The sequence below is a fragment of the Aethalodelphis obliquidens genome, unplaced genomic scaffold (assembly GCF_003676395.1).
Source record: "Aethalodelphis obliquidens isolate GAN/ISIS:26980383/991018 unplaced genomic scaffold, ASM367639v1 scaffold102, whole genome shotgun sequence".
Lineage (NCBI taxonomy): Eukaryota > Metazoa > Chordata > Mammalia > Artiodactyla > Delphinidae > Aethalodelphis > Aethalodelphis obliquidens.
In genome coordinates, this window is record NW_020838046.1 from 954,716 (window position 1) to 976,727 (window position 22,012).

General features: G+C 40.5%; 2 protein-coding genes across 2 annotated transcripts in view; both read right to left on the reverse strand.

Annotated features, from left to right (window-relative positions):
- Window positions 1–8,952, reverse strand: part of MAML1 (mastermind like transcriptional coactivator 1) — a 46,336-nt gene extending 37,384 nt beyond the window's left edge. The window contains exon 1 of the mRNA XM_027096427.1: window positions 8,358–8,952. Coding sequence (XP_026952228.1) covers window positions 8,358–8,684 — 327 coding nt within the window. The 5' untranslated portion in view covers window positions 8,685–8,952. The remainder of the gene's footprint in view (window positions 1–8,357) is intronic.
- Window positions 8,953–10,656: 1,704 nt separating this feature from the next.
- The window catches only part of CANX (calnexin), a 32,143-nt gene continuing 20,787 nt past the window's right edge, over window positions 10,657–22,012 (reverse strand). The window contains exons 8-15 of the mRNA XM_027096428.1: window positions 21,287–21,476; window positions 18,871–18,984; window positions 18,409–18,565; window positions 17,067–17,282; window positions 16,057–16,176; window positions 15,041–15,167; window positions 14,782–14,861; window positions 10,657–12,999 (exon numbers count right to left, since the gene is read on the reverse strand). Of these exons, the coding sequence (XP_026952229.1) occupies window positions 12,946–12,999; window positions 14,782–14,861; window positions 15,041–15,167; window positions 16,057–16,176; window positions 17,067–17,282; window positions 18,409–18,565; window positions 18,871–18,984; window positions 21,287–21,476 (1,058 nt within the window). The 3' untranslated portion in view covers window positions 10,657–12,945. The remainder of the gene's footprint in view (window positions 13,000–14,781; window positions 14,862–15,040; window positions 15,168–16,056; window positions 16,177–17,066; window positions 17,283–18,408; window positions 18,566–18,870; window positions 18,985–21,286; window positions 21,477–22,012) is intronic.

Consider the following 22,012-nt stretch of genomic DNA (forward strand, 5'->3'; position numbering starts at 1 on the left):
GGGAGGCATGTATAATAAACCTGTACTTTTTTTGCTTAATTATTTATAAAAATTTATAATGTGCTTGTTATTTGTTGTATACTAATTTACTGTAATTCCACTTACTGAAATAAGAAATATATATAACACACAGAACCTATAAATGCTACATATATTCTTTTGTATAAATCGATTTTTTTTTTGGCCACGCTATGTGGCTTGTGGGATCCTAGTTCCATGACCAGGGATCAAACCCGGGCCCTCAGCAGTGAAAGCGTGGAGTCCCAACCACTGGACTGCCAGGGAATTCCCTATAAATCAACTTTAAAAAGAGCAAAAAGGGAATTTACTGTATAGTAATAACCTATAAGAGACAAGAATATGAAAACGGATATATATGTGTGTAGGGCTGAATCACTTTGCTGTGTGCCTGAAACTAGCACAGCACTGTAAATCAACTATACTCCAATTGAAAAAAAAAAAGAAAGAAAGAAAGAAAAGGAAAAAGAAATGCAAGTTCCAAGAAAAAGGAATGATTTAACATTTCTGTTAGAACTTCCCTGGTGGCACAATGGTTAAGAATCTGCCTGCCAATGCAGGGGAAGTGAATTCGAGCCCTGGTCTGGGAAGATCCCACATGCCACGGAGCAACTAAGCCTGTGCGCCACAACTACTGAGCCTGCGTGCCACAACCAGTGAAGCCTGCACGCCTAGGGCCCGTGCTCCACAACAAGAGAAGCCACTGCAATGAGAAGCCTGCGCACCACAACAAAGAGTAGCCCCCGCTCACTGCAACTAGAGAAAGCCTGCTCACGCAGCAACGAAGACCCAACGCAGCCAAAAATAATAAATTAAAAAAACAGGGACTTCCCTGGTGGCACAGTGGTTAAGAAACCTCCTGCCAATGCAGGGAACACGGGTTTGAGCCCTGGTCCGGGAAGATCCCACATGCCGCGGAGCAACTAAGCCCTTGCGCCACAACTACTGAGCCTTGCTCTAGAGCCCGCGTGCCACAACTACTGAGCCCACGCGCCTAGAGCCAGTGCTCCGCAACAAGAGAAGCCACCGCAATGAGAAGCCCACGCACCGCAACAAAGAGTAGCCCCCGGCTTGCCGCAACTAGAGAAAAGCCCACACGCAGTAAAATAAATAAATTAATTTTAAAAAAATAATAAATAAACCTTCTTAAAATAAACAAAATTTCTGTTAAAGAAAAGCATTCTTTAAATGGTTGATGAAAGCATATCACTAAGGTATTCAGGTTCCACTGGCAACATTTTAAAAAATGATATAACCATTTTATTTTTAAATGTTAGTATTTATAATTCTCTGGAAGTTATATCCTCTGCAACTATAAACAGCATTTTTACCCTTTTTCTTTTCTCTTTTTAAAATAGTTGATTCACATTAAACATATGTAGCACTTATGAGTTACATAAATTTCTTATTTCATATATTTCACTTAATAAATTGTTACAGTAATTTAATATACAATTGATTAACACAACCAATGCATTATAATTTTTCATAAGCTTAAAAACTTAGGATGAAAAGTTCAAAATGTCAACATAAAATGTGTGAGGCAGGATTCACAATGTTTCAAAATTATTCAGTCCAAACACCCAGTATCAAAGACAAAGCTTTTCGTGATATGACTCCTACCTTTCCAGTTTTATCTTCCAGCCTCTCTGGCACTTTAAGCCTTAAATTCAAAGATTTACTCACTGTCATAATTTTGTGCTTTTGCTTAGTTTCCCACAGAAATCAAAATCCTATTAGATGCCCCCTGATAAGAGCTCAAGTCCGCATGCATATTAGCCTATTAAATGTTTGGAAATATCCTAAATAAAGGAAACTTTAAATTTGTTTATCCCAGTGTCACCCAAATTTGCTCAACTCTAGAACTCTTTTAACAGCCTATGAAATTAGCGTTTCATATAACGCCCTTTGGGAAAACATCTGGCAAAATATTAAGACCCATTTTAAAAGTCAAGTCTTTAAAACTTACCCAACTTCACCCAAGGGGCATCCCTTTCCTAGTATTCCCACAGGCTTTTCAGCCCTCAACAGGGCTTTGCAATGAACTGTTTACCACCTACTCCCCAAGAGACTGCATGACACACAGGTCTGGCACCACCACAATTTCTGGCTCCCAGCAGGAGCTCAATGTTGGTTGAACAAATAACCAACTTAAAGACGGAAATAGAGACTTCCTTGGCGGGCCAAGTGGTTAAGACTCTGCTCTCCCAATGCAGGGGGCACTGGTTCAATACCTGGTCGGGGAACTAAGATTCCGCATGCTGCAGAGTGTGCCCCAAAAAAACCAAACCAAAACAAAAAAAAACCCCAAAACACAAAACTCAAAAAAACAGGAAATGAAGAAAAGGAGTGGATAATTCCCAAGTTTCTACTTTGGATGACTGGACTAGGGAAAATACTCTGAAGAAACATAAGACTGGCAAGAAAAAGGGAGAGTCCCTTTTGGACATGTGGGAAATCAAAGTGGAAATGTCCAATAGACAGCTGGATCTGAACCTTGGTAGAGATATCTGGAGAATCTCATTATTACAGGTGATAGATGAAGCCATGAAAGAATCAATGACAGGAACTTCCCTGGTGGTCCAGTGGTTAAGAATCCGCCTTCCAATGCAGGGGATGCGGGTTCGATCACTGGTCGGGGAACTAAGATCCCATATGTCGCAGGGCAACTAAGCCCGCAAGCCACAACTAGAGAGCCCACGTGCCACAACTACTGAGCCTGGGCGCCCTGGAGTCCCGCACACCACAACTAGAGAGAAGCCTGTGCACTGCAACGAAGAACCCGAGCGCCACAATCTTAAGATCCCACATGCTGCAACAAATATCCCACATGCCACAACTAAGACCCGACGCAGCCAAATAAATAAATATTAAAAAAAAAAGTCAATGACATTAACCCAGGAAAAGAAAACTGAGTGAAAAAAGTAGAGAATTTAGTTGGTTGGGGACCATGAATGTTTAAAAAGTGTGCAAAGAAAGTTTCTCAAGCCAAAAAAATTGGAATTCCCTTCAACGCCTCCCATTTGCCCCCATCCAATCCATCTAGTCCATCAGCAACCTCTGTCACCTCTGCCTTAAGAAGCTGTCCAGAATCCATCTCCTCCTCTCCATCTGCACTACTACCACCAGCCCCAGCCTAGACATTGCAAAAGCTTTAACTGCATCCACTCTCACCCAGACCAATCCCAGACATCCTCCATCTAGCACCAGAATGGCCTTTGAAAAATGTTAGATCATGTGATGTTTTTGCTTAAAATCCTGCTATTGCTTCTCACTGCACCTGATCTGATCCTTGCTTACTCATACCAGCTGCATACCTGCTGCTCTGGCCACACTGACCTCCTTTCTGTCTTCATGCAAGCTCAGAAGGTTCCTGCCTCCAAGACTTTGTGCTGGTGGTTCTAACTGGAATGTTCTTTTCTGAAACTTTCAGCTGATTCATAAACTCCTGTCATTCAGGCCAAATTAAGACAAAGCTGCTACTACCATATCTAAAGCTGCTGCTACAAATCACTCAGTATCACATAACTCTTTAAATTTTTTCTTAGCATTTATTATAACTTAAAATTAATTTTAAAAATTATTGATCTGTCTCCGTAAGAGCAGAGTTTCAATCTGTCTTGTTCACTGCTGTATCCCTAGCAACTAAAATATGCTCTGGCCCACAGTAGGCACTCAAATATTTGTTGCATGAATTAATAAGGGAAAGCAGGAAGGAGACAAAAAAAGTCAGAAAGCTGGAAAGAAAATCAGAAGAGAGTAGAAGCTAAGAGAAGAGTCTTAGGAAGGAGGAAGTCAAAAAGAATGATGACTAAGAAGCCACTGAATTTGGTAATTCCATCTTTGGTGTCCTTTAAGGGGGCAGCTTTGGAAAAGTAAAAGAGATAGAAGGCAGATTACAATGGGGCAATGAGTAAATGGGAAGTGCAGTGGAAAGCACAAAGGGAAGGAAGGAGATAGAATACTATTTTGAGGGTGAGAAAAGACAAAAGAAAGGAGAATATGTGCTCCTGTTTCAAGCTAAAGGGAAGGACCCAGTGGGAAAGGGGATACTGAAGATAAAAAAGGAAAGATGGTACTATGACAAGGTCGCAAATGTTACAGGAAGAAATGGGATTCTAAAACCACATTAGTCATCTTTTCTCTAAAATTATCCCATATGATTATAGAACAATGTCTGTTTTATGTTTAGAAATATCTACTCCCTAAAAATAATTTGTTATTTACATAATTCCTACACAAGTTCGGTCTACAAAATCATTATTAAGATTTCACACATCTTATCTTAACTCTTAGAAGGTACACACTGGGTGTTTGGGGTAGAGAGCCATATGTGCAGTGTTCTCACAGGTGGTTCAGAGAACAAAAGTTTTAGGGAGAAAGAGAAGACCGAAAGAGGTATGTATGCAAACGATAAAGCAAATGGGGCATGATGATGACAATGGGTAGAATCTAAGAGGAGGGTATGCAGATGTTCTTTGTACTATTTGTGTAGTTATGTACAGATAAAAGTTAAAAAGAGAGAAGAAAGAAAAAGAGGAAAGAAGAGAGAAAGGAAGGAAATTACAGATTAACATTTTACATGAACTTAAATGCAAAAAATCCTCGACAAAATATGAACATTTTGAATCTAGAGATGTATAAAAAGAGTTCTTAAACATAACACCAAAACACAATTCATAAAATAAATGATTATAAACTGGATTTTATCAAAATTAAATTTTTCTGTCCTGTGAAAGATCTTATTAAAAGAATAAAAAGAAAAAGAAAAAAAAAAGAGAGAGAGAAATACTGCATGCCTAAACTAAGCAGGAAAGGCAACTTCCATGAATGGTTGGCATGCAACCGTCAAATTTCTTGGTAGACTATCACAACGACTTAAGGAGTAAGCAGCAAAAGTGTGACAATGGTGGATAAGGGGATGTGGCATAAACCTTTATAACATTTTACTAAAAGAGGGATTTCCCTGGTGGTCCAGTGGCTGAAGCTCTGCACTCCCAATTCAGGGGGGCCCGGGTTCAAGCCCTGGTCAGGGAACTAGATCCCACATGCATGCTGCAACTAAGAAGTCCACGTGCCACGGCAAGGATCCCGTGTGCTGCCACTAAGACCAGGTGCAGCCAAAATAAATAAATATTAAAAAAAATTTTTACTAAAAGGAAATGTTCAAGCTATTGTAGAAGACTATTTTCATGACAGAATGAATGTATAAAGTGAGTGGATAATTCTCTATTATCTGGCATCCCTAATACAAAGAAGTCAATCTGGACTTCCCTGGTGGTGCAGTGGTTAAGAATCCGCCTGCCAATGCAGGGGACACGGGTTAGATCCCTGGTCCAGGAAGATCCCACGTGTCGCGGAGCAACTAAGCCTTGTGTCCTAACTACTGAGCCTGTGCGCCACAACTACTGAGCCCACGTGCCACAACTACTGAAGCCCACATGCCTAGAACCCGTGCTCCGCAACAAGAGAAGCCACCGCAATGAGAAGCCCGTGCACCGCAATAAAGAGTAGCCCCCACTCGCTGCAACTAGAGAAAGCCCCCGTGCAGCAATGACGACCCAACGCAGCCAAAAATAAATAAATAAAATAAATAAATTAAAAAAAAAGTCAATCCTATCATTAGAAAACTACTATTTGGTTTTTTTTTTTTTTTTTTTTTTTTTTACTATTTGGTTTTTAATGAGCACACACAGTATGAAGAAAACCTAATGAGGTAATTCCTTGACAATTAGAGTAGAAAAAAGTCTGAAGCACTGTTTCTGATCCATCTCTAACAGTATCTACAGTAGGAAGATAGTGGTCAAGGTTTTGTTGTGGTGGAATATCCTAAGAAGGGGAAAAACATAAGCAGAAGGTGTACTCTACTAGTAATCTGACTTGATCCCTTTTCACTTGTACAAATGGTTTACCAATGGTAACTTTGCTATGAAACGACTGCCTAAGAGTACTACAGGACAGTTGGAAAAAAAATAAGAATAATATTCCTTATGTAAGGAATACTAATTAGATCAAAAACATACACAGAATTGTCAAAAATAACAATGACTGAGAGGCACTTTCTCCCCTCCATTTCTCTGGCAAAGCTGTGCTCTCTCTCCAAGCCAAAATCCTACCAAGGCAAGGACTCTCCCCCTCTCTGAACTGAAGGAGCCACTAAAACGGAACAAGCCACTGTGTTCTTAGTGACACTGATCTTCCATTCCTAAAACCCCACTCCAAGGCCAAAGAGCTCACCTAGAATCACTTGGAGACTGAAGTGAAAAAGGTCCTTCTTCCTAGTAAGGAGGTTGAAGAGCAATTCCATTCTAAAGTTTAACTCATGAAATCCATGGGTCAAGGTTTAATGCGATAAGACATCAACATAACATGGCATACCTAATCACCCAAAAGAATGACTGACAGGCCAGACTCAAGTTCTAACACACTCAGAATTAATTTCTCTTCAAACAGCATGTCCAATTTCTCTCTAGTGGTTTAGGACTAAAAATATCATAGGGGATCTAAATTCTTAGTCTCTTTAAACAAACTGAATCACTACTAATATACATTCTAGGGGGTGGTTCAAGGTAACTATGTGAGTGTAAAATTGAGATTTTTATGAGCTTTCACTATTTACTTACACGGAATTACCACCCACAACTCTTTTTAAAAATTAATTAATTAATTAATTTTTGGCTGTGTTGGGTCTTATTGCTTCGCGTGGACTTTCTCTAGTTGTGGTGTGCGGCCTTCTCATTGTGGTGGCTTCTCTTGCTGCAGAGCACTGGCTCTAGGCGCACAGGCTTCAGTAGCTGTGGCACGTGGGCTCAGTAGTTGTGGCTCGCGGGCTCTAGAGCGCAGACTCAGTAGTTGTGGCACACGGGCTTAGTTGCTCCGCGGCATGTGGGATCTTCCCGGACCAGGGCTCCAACCCGTGTCCCCTGCATTGGCAGGCGGATTCTTAACCACTGCACCACCAGGGAAGCCCACCCCCCACCAACTCTTAAAAGTCTTTCCTTTGACTGTGAGCTGCACCCCTCCCTGTCTCCCAGGGCTTACAGTCTGTTTGCAAGACATGTCCTAAAGTACTATGTGACGTTGTGCTTAAAATAAATAGCATAGACAATACATTTCCTAAATGTTTTGACAAAGGAGATTCTAACTGCTGTGGGGTAGGGTGGAAACTGGTTTTAAAGAGGAAGATGAGATGGCCCTGAAGGATGTCAGGATTCTGAAAGGTGATGGGGGAGGGTCCTGCAGGCAGCCTTTCCATTTATGAAATATTTTTCATATCGACACTCATTTCTTTTGAGTCTTATAAAAATCCTAGAGGAAACCAAACACATCCTCAGTTTACAGACAAGAAAAGTGAGGATGAGAAGACTTGACTATGTAAGACTTGATAACAATAAGCAATGAGATGTCCAGTAGCCCAAGCTAGTGTGGGAGAGAGTAAGGAAAATAATTCAAACAGAGCATAGGGGCTGTGACACACCTAGCATTTAAAGGGTGAAAGAGACCGAACACCTTAAGACTAATTAGGGAAGAGTACTGCAACAGCCCAGGTGAGACCTTAACAGAGGCATGAATTTAAAAACACACAAATTAAATTGGTAACATTTGTTCTAAACTTTAAATTACCAAGAAAACAACAGCAAGGAACCTTATAATCAGTCTCAGGAAGGAAAACCTCTAACCAACAAATTTCCCGAATATCTACTGAGAACCCAAAGGGCATAATAATTTACCAACAAACTCTAATATCATCAGAGGTTTTAAACAGGCTTATAATGAAAACTGGCTTTGTCAACAGTATTGCTGGAATCACAAATTCACAAATTTCAGGGTTGCCTAAATAAAGAATACCTTTGTACACCTCAATGAGCAGTACTATGTCTTTACTAAGATTTCCAAAGATTCTTGATTTTCCATGCAGAACAGTTTGGTCAACTAAAGGCCGTTTTATTTCCATATTTAAGCCCTGACCCTGCAAAGAGCAAGGACCCAATGAACATTTGCAGAATAAATGAAGCCACTATCACAGGCAACTTAAATGCCAGTATCTTCCAAAATAAAGTTCTCAAAATTTCGGAATCCAATCTGGAAGAAAAACCTTTCACCGACAGTTCGCCAGCCTTCCCACCCGGGACCTTAATGTAAGGTCCTTAGGGTCATGTTTTCCCAAAGTAACGCCACAGTGCCATTTCCCGCAGATGACAACCACTCAGTCCCTGCCATGTTAGCCTCCCCCGAGTCAGACCAGAGAAGTTGCGGGCACTGGGGAAGTCTCAAAGGGCCCTGGGCGGCGTCAGGGGCAGCATCTCCCAGGAAGGGGCTGCTCCCCGAGCCCTACTCACCGCGACCGGGAGGCCGTGCTCTGGGCCATCGGCGGCGTCGAGGCGGGGGGCCGGGGCGGGCGCCGGGGCCGGGGCCTGAGCTGGGGCCGGGGCGGGCGGCTGCCGGTGCTTGCCGGCGCGCTTGGCCTTGGCCTGGATGCAGCGCTGGTGGAGGGCGAAGGTGTGCTGGCGCTCGAGCTCCAGGCGCTCGGGCGATACGGCCTCATAGCGGGCCTCGCAGGTGCTGTGGTGGCGCCGGCACAGCTCGATGCGCCGGCGGAGGCGCTCCATGACCGCGCTGTGTCGCGGCAGCGCGAACTCCGCCATGGGGCAGGTGGGCAGCACCATGGGCCGCGGGCTGCACGGGCCGGGCCCGAGGCGGGCCTCTCGGGGCCGGCTGGCACGGCAGGCTCCGCTCCCCGCCGGCTGCCCGGCTGCCTCACGGCCACGCCATGGCCCCGCAAGCTGCGGACCGGGCTCGCGCGCGGCGGGGGTCTTCCTCTGGCCCCGCTCGGCCCAACCCAGGCAGTCGCTCGCTGCCCACCTCAGGCCTCGGCCTGTCCCCGCCGCCCCGGCCCCATTGTTTTCCGCGCCGCCGCCGCCGCCGCCATCTTAAAATTGTTTTCAGGGCTCTCGGAAAAGGGCGGGGCTCCGGCAGGCGAAAGCGGCGTCACAGCTGATGAACAGGGACTGCGGCCAAACAGAGAAGGAAGAAGGGCCGCCCGAGGGGCGGGGCCTAGCACGCAAGAGGCGCGCTGGGGCTGCTCCCGTGCGCAGTTTAAAAGGAACTCTCAAGTGAGGCGGAGGGAAGCAGGTGGGCGGGCTTCAGTCCTCCTCACCCATGTAAGTGACCGACAAGAGCCGGCTCTAAACGCCGCCTCACGCGGACAGGCCCTTCCGGGTCCGCCGCGGAAAGACGGGCAGTCGGCACGGCGTAACCCGCCAGATCCAGACGCTCCCGGCACCATAGCGCTTCATCATTTTATTCCTCCTGTAGCTTCTTAAATGGGGCTTTGATAAGTTAAAAAGTATCCAGGGTTTTTCAGTGTCAGCTGTTTTCGTTCGACCTCACGGCTCACATTCAGCCTCACAACTGGTAAGAATTGTACACGGGTGAGGTGAAGAGGTTTCTTCTCGCGCTGTTCTGAATCATCGAGACTATATAATCTTCCCTTACATAAATTTTGAACAAATTTCAGAAGTTCAATTACTACAACAACAAAAGCCCTAGCAGACAGGAAGAAGAGGATGTGAAGGAGTCTAGCTCCTTTTCTGGTGTGTGGGGGTAGAACTGCAAAGGATGATGCTTCAGTAAAAAAACCGGGAGCCTGGCCTGCAAGCTTTACATTTAAAAGATGGTCTGTTAGGTAAAACTGAATCTCAACAAAATACAACTGAAGACAATTACACTCTAGTATTATACCTAGTAGGCAAAGGGAGTGGGAGACTGTAGGGGAAAAAACAGGAGCAATGAAACTACAGACCGTCTCTGTTGGGCCAAGACAAACTAGAGACAGGTATTGGCACCCTAACTGCTAAAAAGGTAAACAGGAGGTGCCAAAAGGCTGCACAATGAGAGACACCATAAACAGCTCAAACTTTGGTACAGTAACTTATTACTAGGCCAATGAAAATGTTTTACTTTAAAATCAGAAGAAAAAATTGAGTCCTTATTCACATAGTACTTGTTTTTATACAAATGCAGTAAAAAATACAAGTGGCCCACCAAGGCAATAGTGCTTAGGGCTCATGAACGCCATAACATAGTCTTGCTTTTACCATTCTTCAAACATAAATTTTACACCAGAATTAAATAAATTTCTTTTCTAATGGGAAAGATAATCGTAACTAGGAGCAGTACATTTTGGGTACTCTTCAGTAAGCAATTCAAAAGCCTAATAATACTGCATAAAAAAGTTATGGCCTAATGTTCAAAAATATCCCTGAAATATGTAGCAATATATAAAAGATGGAGTCTGATTCTGAACAAAGATTTATTTTCTAATAAATGTTTAAAAGTCGAATGGTTCCCATAAATCTCAAAGAATAATCTACAAATTACCATTCCCTTTCTGAGCTGCTATACCTATTATAGAACTGAAATACTGAACCCCAATCCAGCAGGAAAAGGATGCAAAGCCTACTCTGAATTATATTCAAATCCACGTGGTGAGATGTAGTAATTATTTCATCATCCATAATAGTTTCTGCAATATTAGAAAATTTCATGTAGTAGTCAATTAAAGGAAGATCAACCCACTATTGAACCAGTAAAACACACAAATTGAAGGTTATTATGAAAGAAGGTCAGTCAAAAGCAGATGCTTAACACAGGGCTTTAATGTAATACCATTTAGTAACGCAACAATTGGAGAAAAATGAAGAGTATTTTATGGATGAGAGAAACTGAGGAACACATCTGATGGAGTGGGCATTTTACAACAATGGGACAAATAACCAGCATGTAAAATCATAATGTAAGTGCCTTTTAAAGAGATGAATACTGCTGCTGGTCATTCATTAATGTGTCAGACTTCTAGGTGCACCTAGAAAGCTGCACCTTCAACAAAGAGTGAAAAGAAAACCAAGAAATGACTTTTTGTTTTGTCTTTCTTTTTTTGGACAAACGTTGCTAAATTACCCTTGGAAAGGCAAATGAACAGTCTACTGATTTATACTTGTTATTCCACAGCTCAGCTGGAAGAAACTGTAATGTCAATGGAGGGTAAAGAAGGCAGATTTCTGGAAATGCAATGATCCCACACACTTGCTTCAAGGAGAAACCTGCAGACATATTTTCAGGTCTTGCTAAGTAACTGTTTATTTGCACTCAATACATTTGGGAAAGTCTGCTACATAGCTAAGGTCACTGTGACCACAGAACAACAGATGAAAAGGATAAAGCACTGAACAGTAAGAAAAATGCATCCCACCCTCATAAGAATTTAAGTGAACCAGTAAAAAAACTGAAGATAAACAAAATAAACAGATACAGCCTTCATCTTTTATGAATATACTTCCTCCCCAATATCTCCCCAATATAAACACTCTGGAGTGTTTATATATTCAGTGCAAGGAACAGTATCATCGGTACATTTGAAACACCTCTGAAAAAACAATAAAGCTAAAAAAAAATCTAATTCTGAATACATTTCAGTGTGGTGTAATAATGATGTTATTACACTATAGTGATGGGGGAGAGGCTCTGATAGCACCCATCTGCATTCCACATGAAAAAACAAACCTAAGATCATTTCTTAAAAATTATACAAGCCACATACTTAAAAAAAGTTTTGAACAGGACTGCTTTATCATGTAATTTAAGACAGAACTGTTACGTGAACTGCAAATAAAGACTTAAAAGATTTAGCAGCTACAAAAATCAGAAAACTCATGCTAAAAGTCACTTCTCCATAAATACTTTTAGCCTGTGTTCAATTACAGTCAATTCTGAATTGGCTCGCCTCTGGATTACACTTCTAAAGTCTTTACACGGAGTAAAAGAAATGGTAAAGATGAAGGACACTATTCTATCGTGTACTTTGACCCTGGAAAGGTGTGGGTCTGCTTAATAAAGGAAGAAACATACACATAATCACAGTAAAGCTTAACACTATGCAGAGCTCATAAGCATTTTCAGCAACGGACTGCAAGCTGTGCTGTGAAGACAATGCATAGCAGAGAAGAAAGCTGGGAATTTGGGGAAATTGAGAAGGTAAAACAGTGTCAACACAGTGGAAGATGTGATGAAAACATCTGCCTCTACTCTGGTAGCGTTCCTTAAGAAGCCACCTGCTTGAGAAGGCTGAAGCCCAGACACTCCCAGGGTGTGAAGAATGAATGCCCGAGCGCCACATTATGCCACCTCCTCCACTAACTGCAAAGCTGTCTGGGAACTGAGCTGTTCCAAAGGCAAAAGAACACACATACTTCATGGCCTAACCAACATCAAGTGAAAAGTTTTTTTCTTTTTGTATGTCTATTTTTAATACAATTTTAACAGAACCTTTATATAAATTTGGGCTTCCATCCAATCACTCTCCTCAATTTCCTTAGGAGGAATTGAATAATGGAAGCAAGCAAAACAAGATTATAACCACAAATGACTGCACTTTAAACATGATTATCAATTTTAAGGGACAAAGACACGTGAATGTTTTGTAATACCAAACTTAAAAAACAAAGTCAGTTACTTCAAATTCAGCCCCCTAGCATTTTTAAAGGTTGGTGTTATTTCTGCATGGACAGATTAATATATTAAATTAAGCCAAGATTTTTAAAGACTGACAAAGTTCTATCACTCTATTTTAAAAAACAAAGATGTTTAAAAACAAAAAAAATACAAGTTAGTTGCTTCATGTTACATTTCACAACCATTATGTTAAATGCTTTCTTTCTACAGAAACAGGGTCCTTTATGTCACAACTGCAATTATTTACTGCTAGATGTTTAAAATTACACGGGCTAGTGTTCAGCTGGAACCTGTTGATGGTGACTCTGAAGGTTTTCTGAGTTTCAACCTAAGATGTGCCAGGTCCTCTCCTAGGACCCACACTTTGCAGGGGAAGGGCAGGGAGAGGAAATCACAGATCAAGTTCTTAAGATTGTTTCACTCTCTTCGTGGCTTTCTGTTTCTTGGTGATCTGTTCAAAATTTCATCCTCCTGTTGGTTGAAAAAACAAGAAATTCACTATAATTAGCATATTTTTTAAAAAAGTAAAAGTTCACCAAGTTTTCAAATGAGCCAGGCTGAGTATAACCCATCTGAGGAAAAACAGGAAAAGAAAAATGATTGGAAGAAAATGCATCAAAAACAATGTTGGCTCAAAGGTGGTGGGATTGTATGTGTTCTAATTCAGTCTTTGTTTTCTAAATCTAACCTATAAGCATTTTCTTTAAAAAGGACCAGACACCAGGCTTTCACATGTTATCCTGCTTAATCCTGAATAACTACTGGCCTGTGGACACATTAGTCCCACTTTGAGGCTGAGAAAGCCTCAAAGATTCATGAGGACTAAAGGCTATCAAAGCTGAGTCCCACATAAAACTCAAGACTACAAACCCAGTGCTCCTTCTACTCTACACACACTTATTGTGTGAGGAAGTTTGGGGAATATAAAAACAGACTGGTCCCTACCTGAAAGAACTATGCATTCTAGTTGAGACAGAATACGTCCACTGAAAATATAAACAACATTGACCTTTATCAATAGAAGGGCAGAGTTGTGGTAGCTGTAAATGGAAACTGGGTAGTTTCCAGAAAGGATCAGAATGAAACAGCAGTGCTTAGAAAAGGGACCTTGGTAAGAAAGGTGTGGACTATTCTCTTTCCCTCATACCTCATATCCAATCCACCAGAAAATCCAGATCAGAAGCTCACATCCTTCTCTCCTATCACCCTGCTCTGGGCCACCATATCTTGCCTGGATTATTACAGTAATCTCCTAACTAGGCTCCTTGATTCTCCCTGGTCTGTGAAAAACATAGCAGCCAGAGTAATCAGGTCTGATCACTCCTTTGCCCCAAAGCCTACAATGGCTGCCCATTTCACTAGGAGGAAAAGCCAAGCCCCTACAACAGCCTAGGAGGCCTCACCTAATCTGGAGCCTTTCCCATGTTCCTTTGCTCCACCCTCTTAATCTACTGACCGTACTGGCCATCTAGACTACCACTTCAGGCCCTTGTACCGGCTGTTCTCTCAGGAATGCTCTTCCCATGGACATCTCCATGGCAAAGTCCTTTATCTCTTTCAAGTCTTTGCTCAAATGTCACCTCTCCACTGAGGCCTACCTACCATCTTTTAACATTACATACAACACACCCCACCTCCAGCATTTCCAATACCTTTTCCTGTACAACTTTTATTTTTCATAGCCCATTGCTTTTTAACATACTGTTCTCATTTACTTCCTTATAACGTCTACTGCTTACTGTCTGTTTCCTTCCACTAGAATTTAAGTTCCCCAGATGTAGCGTATCTTTGTCTGTCTTGTTCACTAACAATACCTGGTACACAATGGGTACTCCACAAATATTTATTGAATGAACGAAAGAATGACTCCATCAGCAAGAGGGATAAAAATTTTAGAATGCAGTGATTTGTCCAATAAATATTTTTAAGGGCACAGTGAGAAGAGGTAGATGATGACACAGAACTGTGAAATAATAACCTGAAGCTGCCATCTTAGAAAGCATTTTGTTAGTCTTTCCTTACCTTCTATTTATTACAGAAAACCATTTTCAGCACAGAAAATACTTTTGAGATTCAGATGTAATTTGAAATTTAATTTTTTAGTGCTAAGAATTCCACTTTTACAAAATTGGCTGTAATGGAATTTTTACTGCCACAGCCATTGAAAATTACCCTACGAAAATACTCTCTACTTAAATGTACCTTCACTGAGTTGCTTGAAACATTAAGATATACTCTCCCCCTTTCTATTACCTCTGCTTTAGGTTTCCTATCTTCCTCCTCTTGACTGACAGTGCCACCATCTTCTTCAACGTCACTTTTTTGCTTCTCTTCTAAGACAGAAAACAAAGCAAAACAACTGAGCAAAATCTTATACTTGGTAACTAGAAAATCAGCATTAGAACACACCTCTAGAGTCTGAAACAATCTTGACAGTAACTTGCTTATAAGGGTTTGAAACATCATCTTAGGATGTTGGTTTAAAGCAGATATTTTGGGGTCTACTTCTTACCAAGTTTCTCTTCACCTTCCTCCTCCTCATCTCCCTTTTCCTTTTCCTCTTCCTTTTCTTCTTCGTCCTCCTTCACATCTGGTTGAGGAGCATCAGTCTTCTTGTACTCCACAGGACTGGGCTGTTTCTGAAATATTCCCCCAAAGCATGACAGTTTTGTTCACATTTTATGTATTATGTTACCATATAATTACCGAAGGCCTATGAGCAAAGTTCTGTACAAAGGCTATATGCTGGGGTAGATACAAAGAAATGAGTAAGATGGAATTCCTGCTTGAGAGCTTCCTCTTCACTGAGCATGTGTATGGTTCAAGGTAGAAGGAACAGTAGAAGCAAAGGGGTCAGGCAGGAATGTGCAAGTCTAACTAGTCAAAGGTGACTGAGGTACAGATATGCAGAATAGTGGTGGGGGGATAAGGCTGGAAAGGAAGATTGGGTATCAGGTTACAAAACATCTTGAATGCAAGGTGAAGCATAATCCTCATTTAGTAGAAGTAGAGGGTCTAAACAAAATTTTCTTTTTTTTTGATTGCATATAACAAAGGCTAAAGAATAAGGCTGTATCAGCCCTACATGTGTTTTGCGGGGGAAGGGAGGGTAGGGATGCTGAGGGAGAAATGGATAATGAGAAATCAAAGACTGAATTATAAAGTATATGAATAGAAACAGCTATGCCAGAAGGAAAAGCTAGTTTGTGCCCAGATGGCTCAGTTTTATATCTCTAAGTTGTTTTCTCTTTTCTTTCAGAAAGCTTCTGCCAAATGTGAAGGAGAGTAATATAGTAGGCTAATACTATTAGAAACCGAGAGGCTAACAATCCTACTTCCATCTGGGCACAATAAGTGGCCACTGAAAGTAGTGAACAGGGTTTCAGAAGTCAACACCAAATGTGGCCCAGTCACTACTGAGCTGCTACAAAGAAAAACCTCAGGCAACGTATCTTAGTTATTTTTAACAATATAAGAGTGAATCAAAATAAAAAAACAAAGCAAAAACAAACGAGCAACAACTCATACCTTTCCAGAACAGCAGAAGAGGATGACAAGAAATACGGGCAGAGCTACAGTCAAAATGTAGACCACCCAGAGCCATGGGCGCTCCTCGGCTGCCTCAATCATCTGCCCCACTACACCTGGCTGAAAAACAAGACAGGACTCATTTCAAGTTTTGGCTTTTGACACTAAATACAGGCTGTACTGTCCCACTGTTCAATTACCGCATGGCACTACTCAGGCACCTTTTTCAGAGGATTCAAGCCTAGATGTTCACACAATGTAAAAAGGAAATAAGAGAAAAATTTTGATTTTCCTGCTCTCTTTATCATCAAGGGGATTTCTCCTTCCTAGGTGTGAAAGCTGGCTTCTTAATCACCTACAAAGGTTTCCTTAACCTCAGGGACCAGTGAATGAAGAATTTCTTGATCTCAATGTCTCTCCAATTCCCATCTTGGCCTTATGACCAATTATGTGAAAATTCCACTTATTGGGTAAACCAAGATTCAGTATTTAAGAGTGCATTAGCATATACCCTAAATGGCAAATTTTGTTAAATATCTTAAAAAAATTTTTTTTAAATTGGAGTATAGTTGATTTATAATGTTGTGTTAGTTTCTGCTGTACAGCAAAGTGAGTTAATTATACATATATCCACTCTTTTTAGAGTCTATTCCCATATAGGTCATTACAGAATAGAATTGAATAGAGTTCCCTGTGCAATACAGTAGGTTCTTTTTAGATATCTATTTTATACATAGTAGTGTGTATATGTCAATCCCTGTTAAATGTATCTTAACACAATTAAAAAAAAAATACCCTACAAATACAGACTCTAAAGCCATTATATTGGCCTAATGAAATCATGTCCAAAGCCCCAGTGTTTTGTCTTTAGCAGACAAAGGTCACACTTTCTATGCCAACATCCCCCAAAAAGGAAAAAGACAAATCTTAGAAGATAGCTTTTCACAACAGAAGCAATTAGTTACCTGTAATAAAAGACATAAATGCACAATAAACAAGCAAGCACAAACCTCAGCAGCCCCATCCGCAGCTTTCTTCAGACCCCATCCATCATTGGCCCAATCATCAACTACTCTTCTATCACCAGAAACAATAAAGTTGTCAAAAAAAATGTCTGAGGTCATAGACCACAGTTCTAAACCAATAGCACTAAAAGGAGTCATCTTGAAAGGCTCCAGATCTTCAAAGAAATCTGGATTTGGTATTTTCCGGGGTTTCCAGATTCCCTAGAGAAAAATATTTAAAAAAATCATTTCAGATAATGATCACCACAAATTTATGGTGAACCTAAATAAGAATTAAGATGAATTCTGCATTACCTGCGAGTTAAGTGCTGACTTTGTAAAACTTAAGTAACAGGAAGAAAACAATAAATGCTACTGATGCCTCTAAGACATCTGGACTCCAGCTACTTTCAATTTCATCCATGACCTTGATCCAAACACCTTGCTCTACCTGGCACATTCCAACAGCCTCCACTCTTATCAACTAACTGCTGGTAGGAGTGGGAGCATAAATCAGTACAGACTCCTTCAGTGGTGATTTAAAATGTACACAATCTTCAACCAGATATTTCACCTCAGATAACTACCTAGAGAAATAGTTACCACATATACTCAGACATTTACAAGGAAAATTACTGCAGCAAGGACTCTAAAAGCAAAAAATGGCAATTCACCTAAATGGCCATCAACAAAACAGCTAAAGCGCAATTTTTAACTTATCTTATTGATTGCACAAGTACATTTAAAAACAGACAAGTATATACATAGTAGATACATAGAGATACAGACCTACACTTTACATTTTGAAGTGTGACAGAGTAGAAATTAATGATTTTAAATAATTTGACTAGAACAGAAACAGAAGTGAGACCAGGGTCTGAGTTGTTACATTTCCATAGTAAACTTAAAGCTTTAAAATATCACCACCTGTATTACCATCTCATTTGAGCCTCACAGTCTTTTTATAGTTGAAGATACTGAGGTCAAGCAATGAGCTGACTTGTGTTCCCTGACTTGTGGTCAGGGAACCAACTCCCATCATAATCCTCTATCCACCCTACCACAGAGATTGCCAAGTTGGATCCACATGGCAGCAGGGTGCCCAAACCACAAGTTTTCTATTTTTTGTTTGCTTTTAAACACAAGTTACAAAGCAATTATGAAAGTTCTTTCTAGTTTCTAGGTTTACCTTTTCAACACTAAACACACAAGTTTTCTCTCAATTTTGAAGTTTACTTTGTTTTCAATTCAATAGTTTGAATACAGGGGATCAACCTGGCAGCCTCACTATAGACAAAACTTCTATCTGAACACAAAGAGATCTATGAAACCACAGAGAGGTACAAACCTGGTAGTTAGGATTGTCAATCATGGGCGGCTTCCATTTGCCCTTATAATTAGGGTTGTCAATCATAGGTCGCTGCCAGACACCACACCCAGGAGCCGACTCACACTTAGGGTTGGCAATCTGAGGAGCCTCCCATTCTCCATCCATATCTTCATCCCTGTGGAGATACAAACAAACTACAAATGGGTTCTGTGATGCAGGACTGTGAAAAGCTGCCCCAGGGCTTCCCTGAAATCCTGCAGAAATACTTTCACAATGTCGTACTACAGAGCATCATCTTGTTTCCACATTTCCAGTAATAAGGGTTTTTCATGACAGATGCATTTAAAAAAAGAGATGAAAATGTAATCAATTTAGTTTGTTGAGCTCTACACTTAAATTTGAGCAGTTAGCTGTATTTAAGTATTAACTTTTACTTCAATAAAAAAGCAGGCAATTTCAAAAGTTAACTAAAGCTCATACCAATCCTCTGGCTTCTCTGCATCTGGGTCAGGTACATATTCAGGTTCATCATCTAACCAGCCTTCAGGCTTTGTGGCTTCTTCATCTGGAATCTTAGCAGGGGCATCTTCATCCCTTAAACACAAAAGAAAAAGCCAATTACTGACAACACTGGCCAGAGAATCACAATGTGGTCCCACTTTGTGAATCTGAAACAGGGCAATCTAAAAATATGTAGGCCTTACTTAATCAAAAAACTTAAAATAGTTCCTCCTATAAATATCTAAAATCATATACAAGGGCCTAGTATGCAGAATTTATAAAGAACTCTTACAACCTAATAATAAAAAGACAACTCAGTTTAAAAACCAGCAAAGGATTGAATAGACATTTCTTCAGACATAGAAATGCCCAATAAGCACATGAAAATATGTTCAACATCATTAGCCATCAGAGAAATGCAAATCAAAACCACAATAAGATACCACTTCATACCCAGTAGGATGGCTATAATAAAAAAACTGATAAAACTAAGTATTGGCAAGGATGTGGAGAAAATGAAACCCTCATACATTGATTGTGAGCAAGTAAAATGGTACAGCCACTTTGGAAAACAGTTTGGCAGTCCCTCAAAAAGTTAAACGTCATTACCATATGACCCAACAATTCCACTCCTAGGATATACCCAAGAGAAATGAAAATGTATATTCACCCAAAAACCTATACATGAATGTTCATAGCAGCATTATTCATAACCACAGCCAAAAAAGGGAAACACCCTAAATGTCAATCAAATAAGGAATGGATAAATAAAATGTGGTATTATCCACACAATGGAACAGTCTTCAGTCATAAAAAGGAATGAAGTACTAATCCATGCTTCAACATGGATGAGTCTCAAAAACATTATGCTGAGCAAAAGAAGCTAGACACAAAGGACCACATATTATATTATTCTATATCCAGAATGGGCAAATCCACAGAGACAGAAGGCAGATTAGTGGTTGCCAGGGGCTGGTGGAAGGGAGAAATACGGAGTAACTGCTTCATGGGTATGGGCTTCTTTTTGGGTGATAAAAATGTTCTGGAATTAGACAGTGGTGATGGTTGCACAACACTGCAAACATACTGTAAAACCACTGAACTGTACACTTTAAAGGGTGGATTTTAGCATGTGAATTATGACTCAGTTACCCTTAAAAGTTCATCAAGAAGTACCTAATTTCAAAGCTTTATGCAGTTATTGTTAGAGCCACTTTAGCTGGTAAGCAGAGACATCTTCTATTCTTGGTCAGGATTATGCTTGGTTTTGAAATTTGCTAGTTTAAAATTGTGTAAGAACTTAAACTTGTATATCATTCAGCTGATCTTTCAAGCTGAACATTCACTTCTCCACCCCCAAAATAAAACAGCTAGTTAAGGAATACAATACTGAACAAGGCTGAGTCGAAATCTAATGTTCACCAAATATACAAATAAACTCACCCACTACACCAGTGCAGCATAAAAGTATCAACTAGAATTTAACTGTGAAGCCTAAAAGGATACTTACAAGTGGAAGATCAGTTTTATCACTTCTCTTTGTTCACTTCCTGACATTTCCAAAAGTCACCATACCAGAGTTCAAAGATGGTCACATACAAGAGTACAACCCACCTGTTTTCTTTTCTTACCACTCTCCAATTTGCACTTTATGTAAAAGGCTACTCAATTTCCCTCACACGTGTTAAGCTCACTCCTATTCCTCTACTTTTGCACCTGATATTCTCCTTCAACCAGGGAATACCATTTTCCATCTTCACCAGTTAAGTTAACTCTTGCCCACTTTCAGTTCTCAATTTGATTTGCCCAACTCCAAGAAACTACTGAAGTTAGGTATACCTGGTGCTCTGGTCACAAGTAACACATATTAGACCATTCATCCCATGCGTGCCAACTTCAAGTGCCTGTCTCACAACTAGACTGGGAGTTGTGTAGGCAGCTGGTGTGCTTGTGGTTTTGTATTCCAGTGCTCACCACGGAGCAGAGATCTCCTGAGTATTGTTTAAATAGTAAAAAGGTTATTTTTCAAATTAAAATTTAAAATTTTAGGACTCCAGCTTTAAATGTGAATTCATAGAAGCATTGGAAAGGCCAGGCCGAAAGACCCGAGGTTCTGCCACAAACCAACCGTGTCACCACAGGCAAACTCTATCATCAGTTTCAGCATTTGGTGGCTTGTAAAATGGTATGAGGCAGCCCAGATGATCACGATGGCCCTAGTAATCACTAGGTGGTCACTACTATTTTCAGCTATAGTAGTCTACATTTTTCCTAACATTTAGACTGCATCACAGATTATCCAAATTATCAGATTTCAACCACCATTCAATTGTTCAAGCCAAATGGAATGTATGAAATGCTCCACTGCATTCAAAGACAGGTCCCAAAGACTCACCAGTCATCTGGCTTGACAGCATCAGGATCTGGTATTTTTGGTCTTTCATCCCAATCTTCAGGCTTCCGGTCTTCTGGGTCCTCAATTTCACGTGAAGGATTTACAGGAGGAGTCATGTCATTTAACAGATTCCCACTGTTTACAACAGACTGGTCCACTAATATTTCAAAACTATTATCTGGATTCAAGACTGAAAAAATTAAATGCAATTTTAAAAAGTTAATTAGCCACTCATTCCCAAGCTCTCTTTACCACAACACAAACAATCATATTTCTAACAGAAAGCAGAAGCATGGAGTAAAGACCTTGGGCGTTAGAACATGGTCATGGAGCCTTATGCAAGTTAGCACGCTTTTTCCTTATCTGTAAGTCATAAATGTTAGTTCTTCAGGTTTTTTAGGAATTAGAACAAATGACAGGTAAAATTTTTACACACCAAAAGATTCCATGTATGAACATTAAAAACATCAAAAAAAACAAAGGTACATAAACTAATGCAATATTGGTTTGACACAAATGGTTACACACCAGTCAACAGGCAAATAAGTTTACTTATTATAACTGTCCCCCAACAGAAAAGGCCCATTTCCTCATTTTTTGAGTTGGTATTACCACTATGTTGCCCAAATTTCAAATTACACAAAATTTCAATTACATGTGGTTTATTAAAACACGTGTCTACTCAGGTTGTACTTTTGGAATCCAGTGAAGAATGCAAACATAATT